General features: G+C 42.0%; 1 protein-coding gene across 1 annotated transcript in view; it reads right to left on the bottom strand.

The window, feature by feature from the left end:
- SLC25A32 (solute carrier family 25 member 32) overlaps window positions 1-21,038 on the bottom strand; it is a 28,050-nt gene extending 7,012 nt beyond the window's left edge. The window contains exons 1-2 of the mRNA XM_068983380.1: window positions 20,626-21,038; window positions 1,266-1,416 (exon numbers count right to left, since the gene is read on the bottom strand). Of these exons, the coding sequence (XP_068839481.1) occupies window positions 1,266-1,416; window positions 20,626-20,782 (308 nt within the window). The 5' untranslated portion in view covers window positions 20,783-21,038. The remainder of the gene's footprint in view (window positions 1-1,265; window positions 1,417-20,625) is intronic.
- Between the last annotated feature and the right edge of the window lie 39 nt (window positions 21,039-21,077).

Raw genomic sequence — 21,077 nt, 5'->3', positions numbered from 1 at the left:
ATAAACACATGCTTGCTCCTTGAAAGAAAAGTTATGACCAACCTAGACACCATATTAAAAAGCAGAGACATTACTTTGCCAACAAAGGTCCATCTAGTCAAGGCTATGGTTTTTCCACTAGTCATGTATGGATCTGAGAGTTGGACTATAAAGAAAGCTGAGCACTGAAGAATTGCTGCTTTAGAACTGTGGTGCTGGAGAAGACTCTTGAGAGTCCCTTGGACTGCAAGGAGATCCAACTAGTCCATCCTAAAGGAAATCAGTCCTGAATGTTCATTGGAAGGACTGATGTTGAAGCTGAAACTCTAATGCTTTGGCCACCTGATGCGAAGAGCTGACACATTTGAAAAGACCCTGATGCTGGGAAAGATTGAGGCGAGAGAAGGGGATGACAGAGGATGAGATGGTTGGATGGCATCACTCACTAAATGGATATGAGTTTGAGTAAACTCCAGGAGTTGGTGATGGACAGGGAGGCCTGGCGTGCTGCAGTTCATGGGGTCACAAAGAGTCGGACACAACTGAACGACTGAACTGAACTGATGTTTCCCTAAAATGCCATGTATTAAACAAAAGCCTCCCCATTCATGGATTCAGTTTCGAACATGAGAGGCAAGCTCAGGGCAGCACACGCTCCTCCACCGCAGGGTGATAACGCTTTGTTTCCTCACCCTTGAACACTCAGTAACTTGAATGTGGCTGCCACAGGTGCTGCCTGTGGCTCTTCAGTAAGCATCCTCTGGACGGAATAACAAATGGTGATGCCAGTAAAGGAGTCAGGAAATGAACGAGCTTTGAAGATGAAGGAGCAGGTCAAACAGGAGGTAAGAAGAAACATGCCTCAAGACTCTCTCAGTCATGCACTGGTTTTGACTTTCGTTTCCCAAAGGGCTGTTCTGTGACACATGTACTGACGAGGGCTCCGAGATCTGTCCACTTCTGCTCTGTCAACTTCAGCATGAATCACATGTATTTTGGGAAGCCACCTTCCTGATTCATCTCGCAGAAATGGATTCTGGAAGAGTGTCCATCCCTTCCTTTTACCTTCTTCCTATTGAGAACTTTTTCCCAAACCAAATGCCTCTGATAAATGATAAAAGCGTACAGAAAATGAGACTAATAAGGCATTCTATGCTTCCTAACTATTGAAGTCAGAGAAACTGCTTAAATGATTCATTTTGCTTTACCAACTGATTTTTTAAAAAATCATTAAAAACAAAAATTCCTTTTTATTTACAACTGTAAAATCTCCCAGAGCTACTCACAAAAAAAAGTAGAGTCCCCAGGATAAACCTGCACCCCACACATTTGGGGTTACTCCTTGGTAAAGTCCCCGTAGTCCATCAAGTTTCCAAATGGTGGTCAAGCAATGCAAAATTCCTTTATATTTTGGTCTCAATTCCAATCCGTCACTCACTGCAGTAAAGGATACACAGAGTTAGGTGGAAGCAAAGTTCTCGCTCTGAATTATAAACATGTCACACAATCAGTCATAGAAAGGAGGTAAATTCAAAAGAAAACAATTTTTTGTTGATAAGATTCTTTTCCAAGATTTGACATTTTAAAATTAATGCATTCATATATTTATCCAAGTTTTAAGTGTTTAGTATGCTCTCAATAAAAACCTGGATAAAAATATGAGCAGTGATAAAGAAAGAAAATATACAGAATGGAATAAATGTTTCTGGAAATTCTCTTGCCACCATCCCCACCAATACACACATCAACATCAGAAGAGAAAGTAGAAAATTTCATCCATTCTTTTCTCTCAAAAGTTCTAAATTAATAAAACATGATAGGGTAAAACAAAAACTAAGTGATACAATATACATTCTGTTTTTAAAATAAGAATTCCATAAGAATGTTTTGGAAGTTTAAAAGATAACACTTATTTTAAGTAACTTCTGTTTTATGAAAGATTTCACAAACCAAGAAGAGATTGAAAAGAATAATACAGACGTAATATATCTAAATTTACTAAAAAGGATTCACAAATAAGAAAACAACAAACAGTCCCTAAAAATTTTATGGGCAAATTACATAAACTGCTGATTCACAGAAAATTACACACGGTCAAATGGAATAGAGTGGAGACGCCAGAAATAAACCCACCCGCTTACGGCCAATTAATCTGTGACAAAGGAGGCGAAGAATGTACAATGGAGAAAAGACAGCCCCTTCATAAGTGTGCTGGGAAAACTGGATAGCTACGTGCGAAAGAATGGAATTAGGACATTCCCTAACACTATGTACAAAATAAACTGAAAATGGATTAAAGACCTAAATTTAAGAATGATTACCATAAAACTCTTAAGAGGGAAACATAGGCAGAACACTCTGACATAAACTGCAGCAAAATCTTTTTTGATCCTCCTCCTACAGTAATAAAAATAAAAACAAAAATAAACAAAGAGGACCTAATTACACTTGAAAGCTTTTGGATCTGGCGATCCCCTTCCTTGGCATATATCTGGATAAAACTCTCATTCAAAAAGATAAATGCACCTCAATGTTCACTGCAGCACTATTTACAATAGCCAAGACACCGAAGCAACTTAAATGTCCAATGACAGATGAAAGGATAAAGATACATATATACATGCAAAGAGACATGACTGTGCAACCGAGCACACACACACACACATACACAGATATACATGCACACAGTGAAATAATACAAAAGAACGAAGTGATGCCATTTACAGCAATATGGATGGACCTATCGTACTAACTGAAGTCAAAGACAAATATCATATATTGCTCACATGTGGAATCTAGAAAAATGATACCACCCAACTTATTTACAACACAGAAATAGACTCACAGACTTAGAAAACAAACTTGTGGTTACCAAAGGGGAAAGGTGAGAGTAAGGGGTAAATTAGAAGGCTAGGATTAACATACACATACTACTATATATAAAATAAATAATCAACAAGGACCTAAGGGTGGAGCACAGGGAACTCTACTCAATACTCTTTAATAACCTATATAGAAAAAGAATAGATACATGCATACATATATAACTGAATCACTTTACTGTACACCTGAAACTAACACAATGTTGTAAATGAACTATATTCAATATAAAATAAAAAATTTTAAAAAGAATGTCATACATACAACATGAGAAATTAAGCAAATATTTTATAAATGGAGTATAACCTCTAAAAACTGTGAATTACTATATTGTACACCTGTAATATATAATATTGTATTTGATAAAAAAGCACTGAAAGAGTTTTCAACTTCACCAATAAAATACAAATTAGACAAGGTAGTTTTTTCTCTTTTTTTACCTTCAGAATTAAAAGAGCTTTATGATTTGTTACAGGGAAATTTTCATGACCTTTTTGAGAGAAGTTTAACACTATCTAATAAGACGCTTACTCCTTGGAAGGAAAGTTATGACCAACCTAGACAGCATATTAAAAAGCAAAGACATTACTTTGTCAATAAAGGTCCATCTAGTCAAGGCTATGGTTTTTCTAGTAGTCATGTATGGATGTGAGAGTTGGACTATAAAGAAAGTTGAGTGCAGAAGAATTGATGCCTTTGAACTGTGGTGTTGGAGAAGACTCTTGAGAGGCCCTTGGACTGCAAGGAGATCCAACCAGTCCATCCTAAAGGAGATCAGTCCTGGGTGTTCATTGGAAGGACTGATGTTGAAGCTGAAACTCCAATACTTTGGCCCCCTGATGTGAAGAGCTGACTCATTTGAAAGACCCTGATGCTGGGAAAGATTGAGGGCAGGAGGAGAAGGGGATCACAGAGGATGAGATGGTTGGATGGCATCACCGACTCAATGGACATGGGTTTGGGTAAACTGCGGGAGCTGGTGATGGACAGGGAGGCCTGGCGTGCTGTGGTTCATGGGGTCGCAAAGAGTCAGACACTACTGAGCGACTAAACTGAACTCAATAAAAATTCAAATGCAATTATTCTTTGACTTAGAAGTTCCATTAAAAATATATCCTATTTAAATATGGCCCCAAATTTACAAAGATACACATACAACGAGGTTCACTGAAGCATCTTCTGTGATGGCAAAAGTGAAAGTAATTTCAATATCCAAAAACAGGGAAATGTTTAGATAAATTATGATATATTTATACTGTGGACTACTCTAAATATTCAGAAAGATTGACAGCTATAAAAGGAATAGACTGAAGCATACATATGGTTAATAGTGGCTATCTGCAGAGAACGAGACTGGCTGTGAGTAGTTACAGGGGATGAATGATAACAACAGTTCAACAATACAAATTTGACGACGTAAAGTAAACAATGATGACGTACCTTTTGCAATAAAATAAAACAACGCAGGCCTAGGGAAAACTTTTTAACCTTTACTTCTGTTATCCTTCACCCAAGAACATTTTCAGATGCTTCACATCTCCAATAAAAGGACTTTTAAAAACCTTCTTCATGTAATAAATATTAAACTAGCATACAATTGGGCTTCCCTGATAGCTCAGTTGGTAAAGAATCTGCCTGCAATGCAGGAGACCCTGGTTCAGTTCCTGGGTTGGGAAGAACTACTGGAGAAGGGATAGGCTACTTACTCCAGTATTCTTGGGCTTCCCTTGTGGCGCAGCTGGTAAGGAATCCACCTGGAATGTGGGAGACTTGGGTTTGATCCCTGGGTTGGGAAGATTCCCCTGAAGAAGGGAAAGCTTCCCTGGTGGCTCAGATGGTAAAGCATCTGTCTGCAATGCGGGCAACCTAGGTTCGATAACTGGGTTGGGAAGATCCCCTGGAGAAGGAAATGGCAACCCACTCCAGTACCCTTGCCTGAAGAATTCCATGAACAGAGGGGCCAGATGGGCTACAGTCCACGGGGTTGCAAAAAGCTGGACACGACTGAGTAACTTCACTTTCACTTTCAGCATACAGTCATTCAAAATGGTGTTTTAAAAAGCAAAACATGTATGCTGCAGAACACTTACAAAATATAGGAAGGCATGTGCTTAGTCACTAGTCGTGGTCAATTCTTCGCGACCCCATAGACTGTAGCCTGCCAGGCTCCTCTGTCCATGGAATTCTCCAGGCAAGAATACTGGAGTGGGTTGCTATTTCCTTCTCCAATAGGAAGGCATAAGGAAAATAAAAACCACGCACAATGCCACCACTCCAAGATGACTGCCCTTATTCTACTATACTTCCCTTTCTCCTTTGCCTGTGGATATAAATGCCAGTCCTCGACCTCTAGACCAGACCCTTTGGTTGATCTTCAAATCTACATAAATAATGCAACTAACAAACACTGCAGCTTCAACAAATCCAAAACTGAACTAGTTTTCTCCATCCCTTTCGAAGATGCTCTTATTCGCTACTCTGTGTTGGTCAATAAACAGGGATTCTCTGGTAGCTACAACGGTAAAGAATCTCCCTGCAATGCAGGAGACCCTGGTTTGATCCCTGACTCGGGAAGATCCCTTGGAGAAGGGAATGGTATTCCCCACTGCAGTATTCTTGCCTGGAGAATCCACGGACAGAGGAGCTTGGTAGGCTACAGTCCATGGAGTCTCAAGAGTTGGACCTGGTTTAGCAACTAACACATCATCTATACAGATGCTCAAGACAAGAAACCGTGACACCCCTCCTTTCACAACCTCTTACCAATTAAGACATCCTGTTGATTCTACATCCCAAGTCTTTTCCTGGACACATCCATGTCTCTCAGTTCACACTGCCGTTGCCCATTTAGAACACCATCACTAGCAATAGAAATTAAATTAGCTTTCTTATCTCTAGTTTTGCTGCCTTTCCCCACTAGTTGCACTGCAGGTTGAGAAATCTTTCCAGAAATGGGCATTTCAATAAATCACTTATTTATTATACTTAAAACTATTCTACACCCCAAACAATAAAGAACATTATTCCTTAACACATTACATAAGACCCTCCATTACCCTTCTGCCACAAGCCCCAGTCTCCTCTTCATTCTCTCTCTCTGTTCAACAAAGCTGCCTTAGGGAACTTACTGCATAGTATTTGGCTCACTGAAGCCTACACTTCAAAATATTTGATGAAAATTGCTAGAATGTTCAACAGTTTTCAGTTCGTACACAGCCTCTGACTTTAACACTTCCTACCTATTCCTTCATACAGGTAACTTTGATTCCTCTTTCAGGTCTCAGTTTAACAATCGTTTCTTTGGGGATCCCTTCATACCCTCTAGATGCGGTTTCCCATGGCATACCATACATTCCCTACCATAATAAAATACTCTTCGTTCCAATAATTACTGGGGTTGTTTTGTTCAATTATCCTGGCTTCTCATCGCTCTGTGAGAGCTGCTGCTGCTAAGTCGCTTCAGTCGTGTCCGATTCTGTGCGACCCCATAGACGGCAACCCACCAGGCTTCACTGTCCCTGGGATTCTCCAGGCAAGAACACTGGAGCGGGGTGCCATTTCCTTCTCCAACTCATGAAAGTGAAAAGTGAAAGTGAAGTTGCTCAGTCATGTCCAACTCTTAGCGACCCCATGGACTGCAGCCCACCAGACTCCTCCGTCCATGGGATTTTCCAGGCAAGAGGACTGGAGTGGGGTGCCATTGCCTTCTCTGTCTCTGAGAGCAGAGACTACTTTTTCACTGCAATATGTACACTCCAATCATAGTGCTTTGTACATTGCAGGCTTTCAAAATATATGTGCTCAATTGATATAGCCTGAATATTTTCCATTTCCTTTCCAGAACCAGAGTCCACTCTTCTCTACCATGTTCTGCTCTAGAAGTCTGATGATGCCTCTAGCTTCTAGTTGAGTTGGGCTGGTGGTGAGCCCAGGCAGATGAAAGGGACAGAAGAGAGCAGATGCAGATATTATTTATTCTTGCAGAGGTTGCCTTGGGTAGGCTGCATTCCTCTACTGAAAGTCACAGTTCCTCTCAAGGTGGCCCTCTCCCAATGACTCTCCCTGTCCTGGGGCCCTTCAGGTGACAACAGCCCAAACTGTTTCTAGTCCCAAAATACTGCATTATTCCTTGTGGTTTTCCTATAATATGCATTGTTTTTGTTCAGTCCCTAAGTCATTCTGACTCTTTGTGACCCCATGGTTGCAAGGTTTCCCTGTCCTCCACTATTTCCTGGAGTTTGCTCAAATTTATGTCCATTGAGTTGGTGATACAATCCAATCATCTCATCCTCTGCCACACTCTTCTCCTTTTGCTTTCAATCTTTCCCAGCATCAGGGTCTTTTCCAATGAATCAGCTCTTCCCATCAGGTGGCCAAAGTATTGGAACTTCAGCATCAGTCCTCCCAATGAATATTCAGGGTTGATTCCTTTAGGATTGACTTGTTTGATCTTGTAGTCCAAGGGACTCTCAAGAGTATTCTCCAGCACCACAATTTGAAGGCATCAATTCTTTGATGCTGTCTTCTTTGTGGTCCAACTTTCACATTTGTATATGTTTACTGGAAAAACCATAGGTCTGACTATACAGACCTTTGTCAGCAAGTGATGTCTCTGCTTTTTAATGCACTGTCTAGGTTTGTCATAGTTTTCCTTCCAAGCAGCAAGCATCTTTTAATTTTATGGTTGCAGTCACCATCCACAGTGATTTTGGAGCCCAAGTTTGCCATGAAATGATGGGACCAGATGCCATGATCTTAGTTTTTGAACGCTGAGTGTTAAGCCAGCCTTTTCACTTTCCTCTTTCACCTTCGTCAAGAGGCTCTGTCATTCCTTTTTGCTTTCTGCCATTAGGGTGGTGGTGTCTGCATATCCAAGGTTATTGATATTTCTCCCTGCAATCTTGATTCCAGCTTGTGATTCATCCAGTCTGGCATTTTGCATGATGTTCTCTCCATGTAAATTAAATAAACAGGGTGAGAACACACAGCCTTGTCCTACTAACCTGCTTACATCTTTGTAAACAGTCCTTTTGCTGCACTCAATATGCCACAAATGTGGAAACTCAGCAGTAGCCACAGGACTGGAAAAGCTCAGTTTTCATTCCAATCCTAAAGAAGGGCAATGCTGAAGAATTTTCAAACTACCGGGCAATTACACTCATTTCCCATGTTAGTAAGGTTATGCTCAAAATCCTTCAAGCTAGGCTTTAGCAGTATGTGTATCAAGAACTTCCAATGTACAAGCTGGATTTAGAAAAGGCAGAGGAATCAAAGATCAAACTGCCAACATTCACTGGATCATAAAGAAAGCAAAGGAATTTCAGAAAAATATCAACTTCTGCTTCACTGACTATGCTAAAGCCTTTGACTGTGTGGACCACAACAAACTGGAAAATTTATCGAGAGACAGGAATACCAGATCACCTTACCTGTCTCCTGAGAAACCTATATTTGGGTCAAGAAGCAACAATTAGAACCTTACATAGAACAACTGACTGGTTCAAAACTGGGAAACGAGTACAACAAGGCTGTATATTGTCACCCTGTTTATTTAAGTTATATGGAGAGTACATCATGTGTAATGATGGGCTGGATGAAGCACAAGCTGGGATCAAGATTGCTGGGAGAAATATCAACAACCTTAGAGATAAGATGATACCACTCTAATGGCAGAAAACGAAGAGGAACTAAAGAACCTCTTGATGAGGGTGAAAGAGAAGAGTGAAAGGCTGGCTTAAAACTCAACATTCAAAAAAGTATGATTATGGCATCCGGTCCCATCATTTCAAGGCAAATAGAGGAGGAAAACGTAGAAGCGGTGACAGATTTTCTTTTCTAGGGCTCCAAAGTCACTGTGGATGGTGACTATAGCCATGAAATTGGAAGATGTTTGCTTCTTGGAAGGAAAGCTATGACAAACCTAGACAGCATATTAAAAAGCAGAGACATCACTTGTCCAACGAAGGTCCATATAATCAAACCTACGGTTTTCCCAGCAGTCAGGTATGGATGTGAGAGTTGGACCATAAAGAAGGCTGAACACTAAAGAATTGATGCATTTGAATTGCGGTGTTGGAGAAGACTCTTGAGAGTCCCTTGGACTGCAAGGAGATCAACCAGTCAATCCTAAAGGAAATCAACTTTGAATATTCATTGGAAGGACTCCAACACTTTGGCCACCTGATGCGAATAGCTGGTTCATTGGAAAAGACACTGATGCTGGGAAAGATTGAAAGCAAAAGGAGAAGAGGGTTGCAAAAGATGGGATAGTTATAGGATTACTGAACTCAATGGACATGAACTTGAGCAAACTTCGGGAAACAGTGAAGGACAGGGAAGCCTGGAGTGCTGCAGTCCATAGGGTCACAAAGAGTCAGATATGACTTAGCCACTGAACAACAACAATGCTCCAAGAGCTATCCTATTTTGAATGTGTCTTCTGTTTCCTACAGGGAAATGGAATGAAAGAGAATGCCAAAGTTATAATACCGATTATGTTTTTATAAAATCAATACATGGTAAAATAGGATTTCCAAAAGATCCCCCCCTTCCTTACCAAAAAAGATTTCTAAAGCCTTTCAAAACTAAGATCTGAACAATGATATGATGGTGCTGCCTCTCACAGATATCCCATCATTCGTACAAACAGTCCTCTGGTTGGCATGTGAATTGTTTTTTTCTCTTTGCTATTATCGAAAGGTCTCTAAAGAAAATTCTTGTCAACAATTTGCACAAATCCTTATATACTTAGAAGGGGAATTAGAAGAGGTTAAAGATGGCACCCCACTCCAGCACTCTTGCCTGGAAAATCCCATGGACGGAGGAGCCTGGTGGGCCGCAGTCCATGGGGTCACTAAGAGTCCGACACGACTGAGCGACTTCACTTTCACTTTTCACTTTCATGCATTGGAGAAGGAAATGGCAACCCACTCCAGTGTTCTTGCCTGGAGAATCCCAGGGACGGGGGAGCCTCATGGGCTGCCGTCTATGGGGTCGCACAGAGTCAGACACGACTGAAGCGACTTAGCAGCAGCAGCAAAGGGAATAAATTTAAGGTTACAAATTTCACACTCAAAACTGTCCCCCCAGAAAGTTTATACAAATTACAGTGCACTAGTCATATCCAGGCATGCCTAGTTCAGTGTGCCCTCACCACTACTTTTGTGCATACTCAACCTGGCAAAGAGACACTATATACCAATGCCAGGCAAAGGGGGAAAGCCAGTTTCTTTCATCATTAACCTTGACAATGTTACACCATGAAGTGAGATTAAAGTACACTAGGCTTTGTTAGATGACCCGGGTTTTGATATTTAACTTCCCTCATTAGCTACCTGGTGTTTTCTTCCTGAGGTTTAGCATCCTCTTTTATAAAAGTGGGGATAAACATTCCCTACCTCGAAGGTTGTTGTGAGTTTTATAAAAGATAAGTTTAAAGGGATGGAGCTGAGTAACTGGTTCTCAAGAAATGTTTTGCTGTGTACTTTAGAATCTTTCTGGTGGTTCCCTTGGATTTCATGGCTCTCATTTTCCTGTATTAAATGCCTTCTAAGTAAGTTTTCCTTTCAACAAGCTCACAACACAATTCTTCTTTTGAGGTTAAAAAAAAAACAAAACAAAAATCACACTGATTCATATATGAACCAACGATTCCTTTGTTTTGAGAAGTCATTTAATCCTAGAAATAGAGTATGAAATATCAGTAATAGGCAACATCATTCTGTACCCTATACTTCATTAATACTATAACCTTATCTACTTTATTATATATTTAGGATCAAATCTTTAATTTTGAAAAATATTCATTTGTTCACAGATAATTTTTTGTAAAAAAAATAATAATTTAAGAAAACAATGTATTGATTCCTTATCATTGCCAGGCAAAGAAGGAATATAAGTCTAAGTATGACACAAACTCTGACCCTGAGGAGGATATAATTCTCAAGGTAAAATGGACAAACAATCTCATGACAAAGTCATAAGCACTGTGGTTCACCTCTGAAGAGCTACAGGAATAAGGAAGAAACATGATCACCACTATATAGATGAGCCCCTGGAGAGAGGCAGGAGGGTAACAGGCAAAGCGAGAGAGCAGATAAAGGGGAGAGTCCTGAAGATGATTAGGGACTTCTCTTTGGGAAAAGGAGAGAAAATTTCTCTCCAGACAAGTGTACAGCTCGTACAAATACATGAAGCATCACAGCACCTGGCGCTGCTGGGGAGAATCCTGGAGACATGGTACAGCTGAAGCGCACAGCTCTCAGAGGGAAAGGATGGTAGGAAATGAGCTTATGAAGAAGGACAAGGGCTTCTTTAAGGACGGAACTGCATCCTTCCTCTACTGCTGCTACTGCTACTGCTACTACTGCTACTAAGTCGCTTCAGTCGTGTCCGACTCTGTGCGACCCCACAGACGGCAGCCCACCAGGCTCCCCCATCCCTGGGATTCTCCAGGCAAGAACACTGGAGTGGGTTGCCATTTCCTTCTCCAATGCATGAAAGTGAAAAGTGAAAGTGAAGTTGCTGTCGTGCCCAACTCTTAGCGACCCCATGGACTGTAGCCCACCAGGCTCCTCCGTCCATGGGATTTTCCAGGCAAGAGTACTGGAGTGGGGTGCCATTGCCTTCTCCGATCCTTCCTCTAGTTCATATATTGAAGTCCTAACCCCCAATGTGAGTGTACTTGGCATAGGGCCGATAAGGAGGTTCAGTTCAGTTCAGTCACTCAGTCGTGTCCGACTCTTTGCGACCCCATGAATCGCGGCACGCCAGACATCCCTGCCGGGGGCCAGCGTGAGGAACTCCGCCCATAGCAAAGGTCATGAAGAAGGAGGCTTGGCATACGCAAAGGCGTGATCAAGCCTCAGGAAACCCCCTGTTCCCGAGCATCTACCCCCCAAACCAGAGTCTACTTTACTGTTTCATGCTCTCGCCTACACCTCTGACTTTATGGGGGGCTGTTCCCCACCGGTTCTCTCAGAGAAGGAGTTAACTTGCAGCTCCAGTTAATAAAGATTCCTGGGTGTGACAAGAGTGTTTCAACTTACGAACTCTTCTGAAGGTTATCTAGCCCGCCTGTATAGGTTTGTCTGGCCACATGTGATTGTTTACAGCCTCCCAACCTGAGAGGCAGGAGATGTTTTAGACTTACTAAAGGCAAATTCTTTTGGGGAGTAAGAAATTATTAGTATAGTGGGTTGGTTAGGAATTATATTGGTGAAGGGTTTTTCATTTGTTGTGCCAATAATTGCTGCTAATTCCCTGCCCTGGGTGTGACAAGGGTGTCTCAGGTCAAACCTCTCTGCTAACAGACTAGCTTGTGTGACAGGATTATCCATACTCCTGCCACCAGGCATGATTGTTTACTACCTCTCAACCATAAACAGCACAGAGAGTTTTGGAGTATTTTGAGAGCCTTAATTAGCATAGGGCTTTTCTCATTGTTGAGTCAATGATTGCCACCAGGCCTCCATATCCTTAGGCACCTGGGAATATATTAATCAATGTATCTGGAATATAGAAAAGGAAATATAGTAGTTTTTAAGGTTAGCAATACTAGACTTTTTGAGTAAATGAATTTTCTCTTTTGTAATAGATCACTGTACTTTGTTATAAATCACTGTGTCCTTGCTATGTAAAAATGTAACTTTATCACTATCTTAAGACTAAATAGATCTTAAGGGGAACACTGGTGAAAGGATTTTCATTTGTTGGGCTGATGTTTGCTGCTAAATCTCCATATTCCCTGCCCTTATAATGAATATAACTAGCATATACGAGAAGTAAGTATTAACCTTTAAGCATATAGGAGAAATAAGTATTAACCTTTAAGATTAATCATGTTAACCTTGGGTTAAATAAATTCCTTTCTCGACTGTAACTCACTACACCCTCACCCTATAGGAATGCAACTTTATTTGGAGGGTGGTGCCTGGTTTAAGAAAAAACACCCTTGGAAAAAATAAGTTTTTTGGTTATCAGAAAGAAAGGATCATAAAATGTCAGTCAGCAGGTCTCATGGCCAGAAGATGATGTAAAACCCCTAAGATCTTTTTTTTTACGTAAAGCACCTGATTTTGATAAAGGTCAGGACTGCTGACCCTCGCGTGACTCTGTACTCATCCCTATGTGTAACAAAAGGTATATAAGCAAACCCAAAAATAAAGAAAGAGGATCAGTTTCTGGAAAGACTGATTCCCCCATGTCGTTTCTTTCTTGCTCCCCATTTTTCTGGCTGGATTCCCATCTGGAGCATGGATGCTATTCCACGTAAACCAAGTTATTCAGTTTCTTTTTCTCCACTAATTTTCCTACTACACTATCCATTTCTAATCTCTCTATATATCTGTAATTAAATATGTATTTTTCCAAGGACACTGACTCCGTCCCCACCTTCAAATCACCCTGGATCCACCAGGGCTGGACCCTGGCACATCCCTGTCCATCACCAACTCCCGGAGCTCACTTAGATTCACATCCATCGAGTCAGTGATGCCATCCAGCCATCTCATCCTCTGTCGTCCCCTTCTCCTCCTGCCCCCAATCCCTCCCAGCATCAAAGTCTTCTCCAATGAGTCAACTCTTCGCATCAGGTGGCCAAAGTACTGGAGTTTCAGCTTTAGCATCATTCCTTCCAAAGAAATCCCAGGGCTGATCTCCTTCAGAATGGACTGGTTGGATCTCCTTGCAGTCCACAGGAGTCTCAAGAGTCTTCTCCAACACCACAGTTCAAAAGCATCAATTCTTCGGTGCTCAGCCTTCTTCAGAGTCCAACTCTCACATCCATACATGACTACTGGAAAAACCATAGCCTTGACTACATAGCCTTGACTAGACGGACCTTCAAGATTAAATGAGATTTAAGAGCGGGGCCCTAATTCAGTAGCACTGGTGTCCTTATAAAGAGGAGACACAGCAGGAGTGCATAAGCACTGAGAAAAGGCCCTGTGAGGACACAGTCAGAAGGCAGTCATTTGCAAGCCAAGCAGAAGGGCCCCACCTGGAAACCACCCCTGCTGGTCCCTTGATCTTGGACTTCAAGCCCCCAGAACTAGGAGAAAATCAATTTCTGTGGTTTAAGCCACCCTGCCTGTGGTATTTTGTTATGGTAGCCCTAGCAGACTAAGACAGGATAATTACAAACATTCCTGAAAATCACAAAAGAACATTTGCCTATGATCAAAGTCCCATATTTCTCAAACTTGGGTTCAGGTGTGCCTAAGATAATCAAATATGTGTTTAGAAAGGAGACCCTGACACCCCGGGGGGAATGCATTTGAAGGTGGAAAACCTGGAGGCAAGAAAACAAGAGACAACTGCACAGTTACTGAGATGAAGAGGGTCTGAATTTGGGCCTCTCTAAAGTCGAATTACAATTGCTATATAAATCAAATACAGTGAATATTTTTGGCCTAAATGACCTCATAATTGTCTCAAAAACACTTGCCACTGAGAATTTTGTAGCTCATCTAAATACTCCCTGCGTAACTGTTACAATGGCCTATGACAGCACTAACAGATGCCGACAGACACAGCCGTGTGCATGTGCACTCAGGCACGGGTGACTCTTTGTGACCCCATGGACTGTCGTCCACCAGGCTCCTCTGTCCACGGAATTTTCCAGGCAAGAAATACTGGAGTGCGTTGCCATGTCCTACTCTAGGGGATTTTTCTGACCCAAGAATCAAACCCAGGTCTCCTGCATTGCAGGGAGATTCTTTACCAACTGTGTCACAAGGGAAGCCCAACAGACAATAACTGGAAGATAGAAAAGTTTGCTGAGCAAGAGGGAGCCCAGACAGAGGACACTAATTTTAACTACCCTATTACAACCTGTTTCATTTGTTGCATGTTAGTTTTATCCCTCCTTTCCTCTGTCACACTGAAGAGCTGGTCCCTCTTAACAAATAAAACCAATCCCCTCTACTTGTACTCTGTCTCAGCATTTTGAAAGCTGCAGATGGGTCGAAACTGATTTAGCAAATTATTAAAAAAAAAAAAAAAAAAACAAATGAACAAAACAAAAACCACCACCACCAACAGACTGGAGTAGAAGACAATATAAATGACATCACAAGCAGTAGGTATTGCTTTACGAAACTTGTTTCAGTAATATGTGTGTGCTCGCATCAGGTAGCAAAGATAAGAATTTATTTCCTAGAGACTCACAGACTTAGAAAATAAACTTATGGTTGCCGGGGGGGAAGGGAGAGTTAGGGACTTTGGGAAGGTCATGTACACACTGCTACATTTCAAATGGATCACCAACAAGGACCTACTGTACAGCACATGGAACTCTTCAATGTTACGTGCCAGCCCAGATGGGAGGGGCATCTAGAGGAGAATGGATACATGTGTAAGAATGGCTGAGTCCCTTCACTGTTCACCCGAACTACCACATTGTTAATCAGCTATGCCCCAAAACAAAATAAAAAGTTTTGGGAAAAAAAAGAAAAAAAAATTTCCTACTGAGAGTTGTGGCCAGAAAAGTTTGAGAGAGACTGCTCTAGATTCTCTTTGCTTAGAACCCCTTCGAAATCTCACTAATTATCTTCTTGCCTCCATCTCCAATCTCTTCATTTTTAGTTTTTTCCCAACAAAATAAAAACTCAAATATCTCATCTCCTGAGTGTCTCCTTTCAGATCCCAGTGCCTCCCTGTCAGTCAAGCTTCTAGAAGAGAAAACTACAATCTCAGCTTGGACTTTCTCACCTCCATTGCTTCTCAATCCAGTGGAGGCTGGTTTGGCCTCCACCTGCCACTGCAGTTTAAAGACCTCCATGTGCACTTTGGGATTCCTCTCTTTTTACCCCCTGACCAGCATCTGACCTAGTTTACCTCCTAAAACACACTTCTCTGGGCCAGCTCCCCTCTCTTCTGATTCTTCTCTTACTTCTCTGGCCGTTGAATTTTCTTGCAGTTTCCTTCTCTTCTACCCATCCTTTAAAAGCTGGTTTTTAGGCACCCTTTCCACTCAACAAGGGTAGTCTCTCAATCACTAAGTAGTTTCGATTTCTACCCTCATGCTTTGGTTTCTACAATTCCAGTTCTGATCTCAAACTGTTTTTGAACTGTGGTGCTGAAGAATACTCTTGAGAGTTCCTTAGAGAGCAAGGAGATCAAACCAGTTAATCCTAAAGGAAATCAGTCTGGAATATTCATTGGAAGGACTGATGCTGAAGCTGAAGCTCTAATACTTTGGCCACCTGATGAGAAGAGCTGACTCATTGGAAAAGACCCTGATGCTGGGAAAGATTGAGGGGGGGAGCAGAAGGGGGTGACAGAGGATGAGATGGTTGGATGACATCACCGACTTGATGGACATGAGTTTGAGCAAACTGTGGGAGATAGCAAAGGGCAGGGAAACCTGGCGTGCTGCAATCCATGGCGTCGAAAAGAGTCGGACATGACTTAGCAACTAAACAACAGTCCTGATCTCATTTCTAACATCCAGACCTGGTTTCCATTTTCACATGGCATAAAAGTTGTGTCAATCTGGAAACTTAACTTTCTGGAATCATTTCATTTCAACCTCTAGCATTTTACCCTTTAGATATACCAAACTACCCATTTGGGGTTTCAGTCTAACAGCAAAAGCTATGGAATCAGACTTCTTGAGTTTGAATCCCTATTTCAACACTTTGTAACCCCAAGTAAGTTCCTAGATTACTCTGTGCCTGAGTTTTCTCATGCACATAATGGAGAAAATAACAGAAACTAACTCTCATAAAAGAGAGAATTAAGTGAGTTAATACATATAAAGCATGTCTTAAAAGCATGCCTGGCACATAGCAAGCAGTCAGTAAGTTATTATTTATGCTATCAGGTCCTGCAATACCATATACATACAAAACTTGACCATATGCTATTCTCGTTAAGGACGCTCTACATTTAGGTTCCTTAGATTAACCTATACATTATTAGGATTTCAGGTTATTTTAGAAAATTACTATTTTTACGTCACATTCTTTGTTGAGATGCCCACTCACCATTCTTGATGGCTTAAAACGATATCTTGAAGTAATAAAGGGCCTCAATAATCACCTCAAGTGACCTTTCCACCCAACACAAGAATGTTTTCTAGCCATTGTCATCCAACTGCTGAACCACTAGTATTCATTGCCAGTTTCACTTCTGAGCACCACCCACTTTGCCAGGCCAAAACCTGCCTCCCTGTAATTTCCACCCAACCTCTGCTTTTTAGATTACCTGCAATAAGGCAGCTCCCTTTCTCACATGGCAGTTCTCTAAATACCTTAAGTCCCTCACGTGTCCCAAGTTAAACTAGTTTCTTTAGTTATTTCTCACACGAAATGATTTCTACTCCTTCAACTATTGTGGACACCTCCAAATTTCAATTTGCACCTGAACTCATTGAAATATTGCAGGTTTGGTTTAATGGTCAAGACTAACATCCCCATCACTAGGTATTGTAATTTTACTAAAAGGGCTCAGTTTAATGAAAGCATTAAAAATCCTAGCATTAATGCTGGTGGCCGGTCAAGTATATATTTTTATTTCAGTTATTCATCTTCCTAAGTTTTCTTTTCTATCACCATTTCACAGCCACACTTGTGCTGTGCACAGCCACACTGGGGGTTTATTACATAGTCCTGCTTCAACTCCTAGATCTTTAATTTTGTCCTCCTATCTTGATTACCTTAACTATCACTTCAGTCCTACTGGTTTCCTAATATGCTCTCCATTTAATTAATATTACCAATATTCTCAAGAATATTGGTACCAAGAATCCCCTTTTCTCAGGCATAGTCTGCACCACAGCACTGTCTTAAACTCACCAGGCCAAGCACTCTAAAATGATCATCTCAACCATCACCTCTTTTGCTCTTACATAAAATTGAGAAATACCAAGTCATATAGGTCTGCACCTGCAACCAAATCCAGAATTCTTGCCTTCATGCTCAAGTCACAGTATACCAGGAATTCCTGGGGTAAGGCTTAAGGGCCAGAGGGTTTTGAGTTAGACCTAACTCAGATCTAGATGTAAATCTCAGATACCTTACAACTTGGGCACGTTAGTCAACTCCAATTATCCTCATCTGTGTATAGGGAAAAATAAATTCACAGTGTTGTTCAGAGTAGTAAATGATCTACCGCAAGAAAAGTTCTCAGTTCATTGCTCTTATTGCAAGTAAACATTCAATGAATGTTCCTTGTTGTCGTAATTCTTATTTGTGCATGTGTGGTAAACTCCATGGAAATTACATGTCTTTGTGGGTTCTCTTCTAGGGAGAACCCTCTATAATTTTCACTAATTTTCAATGGCCTCTCTCCTCTCCAGCTGTCAAAATTTTAGTCCTTCTCTGGTGAACCTCAAGGCTAATCAGACTTTTACAGATACAGATATATATGGCCATCATCAATCTATAACTTTCTTAACAGTTTATGACTACTCCTGTTTTGGTATTTGGATTTATTCCATTTTGACCTAAATTTTATGGTGTCTACAGTTACTTTTTATTTGACTGAGTCTCAAGACTAAAATTTGGAGAAGGCCAGGGAAACCCACTCCAGTACTCTTGCCTGGAAAATCCCATGGATGGAGGAGCCTGGTAGGCTGTAGTCCATGGGGTTGCCAAAAGTCGACACAACTGAGCGAATTCACTTTCACTTTTCACTTTCATGCACTGGAGAAGGAAATGGCAATCCACTCCAGTGGTCTTGCCTGGAGAATACCAGGGACAGAGGAGCCTGGTGAGTTGCCATCTGTGGGGTCGCACAGAATCAAACAGGACTGAAATGACTTAGCAGCAGCAGAGTAAAATTACAATGTAAGTTTCCTGAGGGCAAGAACTTTATTTAGGTGCTTCTATATCCTATACAAATGTTAAAAGGCTAAGACACAAATGAACAGAAGAGACTCTCCTAACTCTTTGAGATAAACCACTTCTGCTGATCTAATTCTCAAGGTAGACCTTAACCTGTCTAGTCCTTCCCTTCCTCCAACTCCATCCTCCACCAGCCTTCTGTCTGTAGAAAAACTTTAGTCAAATAAGTTTAATTGAAAAAGTGAGAAAATACAGAAGCAAAGGAAAACAGGACCAAATACTAATAGTTTATCATTAAGCAAAGTCAAGGACCTTTCATTCCTCTTCAAGGGCTATAGATAGTATTCTGAGCCATATCCTTTAAGCAGTTTTATAGATAATATTCTGAGCCATATCTTTTAAGCAGTTTTATAGATACTGAAACGCCCATCTGGTGGCAGAAGATAATTACATGATGACCAAAACTGTAGCCATGACATTAGCTGCCACAACTGGCCTCAAAGAAATGAGAACAAATGGACCCTCGAACTGAAGACTAGCTGTACTTAAAACAATCAAGATTATGCTGCATGACCAATCTCAACATGATTGTCCGGCTGCCTGTGTTTTCACTTGTAATCCGCTTCCTCCGCCTATAAACGTCCTTTCCCACTGATTGTCAATTGCAGGGAGGGAATTCAGCCTTGGGATATGAGTCTGCCCCTGCCCCCAGTTCCAACCTTCAAAATAAAGCAGTTTCCTTTTATCAACTTTGCCTCTTTACTTGCTTTTGAGCCGAGAGCAGCTGGACCCCACTTTCAGTTAAAGAACTGAAATGCCAGAAAATAGTTTCCAAATAAAGTTATGAAAGACATTTTTTGAAGCTATCTTTTTCAGAATTTTATGTTGAGTTTAACTTTTAAAGTATTTTCTTAATTTCCATGCAGTTAATTCACTTAGTGCACTTAATTCAATAAAGCTAAATAAAAACCTGTACTGTTTGGATTCTAGCTACTTATTCCTTCACAAGGACCCGCACCATACTACACACGACAACAACAAACTTTCAAGAGAATTTTGTACCAACCCCATTCCTAACAATGTGATTACTCCCTACTCCAGGATTTCCCTCTCAGCCCAGCGGGCAAACACGTGTCTATTCTAAGATTTCCAAGTACAGGTTTCCCCGGCGGATGCTAAAGTAAAGCATGAAAGCTTCAATATAGGCCAAAAGTGCATAACGTGAAGAAGCAATTACCTTAACACGCACTTTGCTAAAGGATGCACGAAATAAATCCAGATAAAGCACAGATGCTCACAGAAACAGTTCAAAGCTATGACTGATTGACGCTGAGATGCTGAATGTAATTTCCGGGAAAGGAGCTGGTGGTGCCATTCGTGCTGCTAGCGGTGCACGCTGCCTCTCAAGGGCTTGGTGCAAAACAAACGCTGAACTTTCCATTCTCGATTTTCGCCTTCTTTTTGTAATGGCGAAAATCCTCTTCGATTCTTTGCGATTTGGGGGTGAGCGGGAAAAGGCTTACTAATGAAGGCCTTTCCTAAAAGCCAGGTGGTGTGAAGAGAACTTTCGAAAAGCTGGGGGTGGGGGTGGGGGGTGGCGGGTACTTGTATCTCCAAGGGAGAACAATTTGCACGTGTGAGGTTTAAGCCCTGAAATGTGATCAACCCTTTCTTATTTTATAAAGCAGGCTTTTGAGTTCCACGTTCTATACCAATGAGGACCTTTCTCAGACTTTTACATCCATTCTGCTCATTCCTCAGTATCGGGGAAAAGGGGACGCCGGCAGCCAGACCACTGAAACCAGACTCCCTTTCCTCAAATCTGGTCCCACGGGAGCCCGGGCAAGAAGTATTCTTAAGCTCTCGCCTCGCCTGCAGTACGCAAGAGGCAGGTGAGGACGAAGCCCTCCCTCTGCGTCTTTATCACTCTGTTCGGGGTGACAGCAAGGAGAAGCCCAGGGTCTGACTGGTCTCTTACCGGCGAAGCGGATCTTCACGAGGTCAAGCGGGTGCAGCGCGAGGTTGGAAAGGACCCCGCCGCTCACGCCCGCCACCAGATTCTCGTAGTGGACGTGGCGAAATATTGTGCTGCTCCACGCCGACCAGCCGGACGCCGACTGGCCCTGGCCTGTCATGGGCTCAGGGTCCGCTGATACCGCGGGCGTGGGACGAGATGCAGTGGCCGCCACCGTGGCGGCGGTCGCCGCGCTGGAGCAGAAACCGCAGGGCACGAGCCCACTTCCGGCACCCGCGCGTGGAGTCACACTCGCGGAGGCGAGGGTGAAGCCGAGAGACCTAGGCGCACGAGTGACTGACTAGAGCGGCGCTGCCGCAACTCAAGCGGACGAGGGAGAGTGGGCAGCGGGGCGGGGCGCCCGCCTCGCCCACCTCCGCGGCTGGGTTTAGGCTGAACTGCGTGGATCTGCGAAC

The sequence above is a fragment of the Capricornis sumatraensis genome, chromosome 11 (assembly GCF_032405125.1).
Source record: "Capricornis sumatraensis isolate serow.1 chromosome 11, serow.2, whole genome shotgun sequence".
Classification (NCBI taxonomy): Eukaryota; Metazoa; Chordata; class Mammalia; order Artiodactyla; family Bovidae; genus Capricornis; species Capricornis sumatraensis.
Note: the sequence above shows the minus strand (reverse complement) of the source record. Positions and strands in the feature narration are given on the sequence as shown.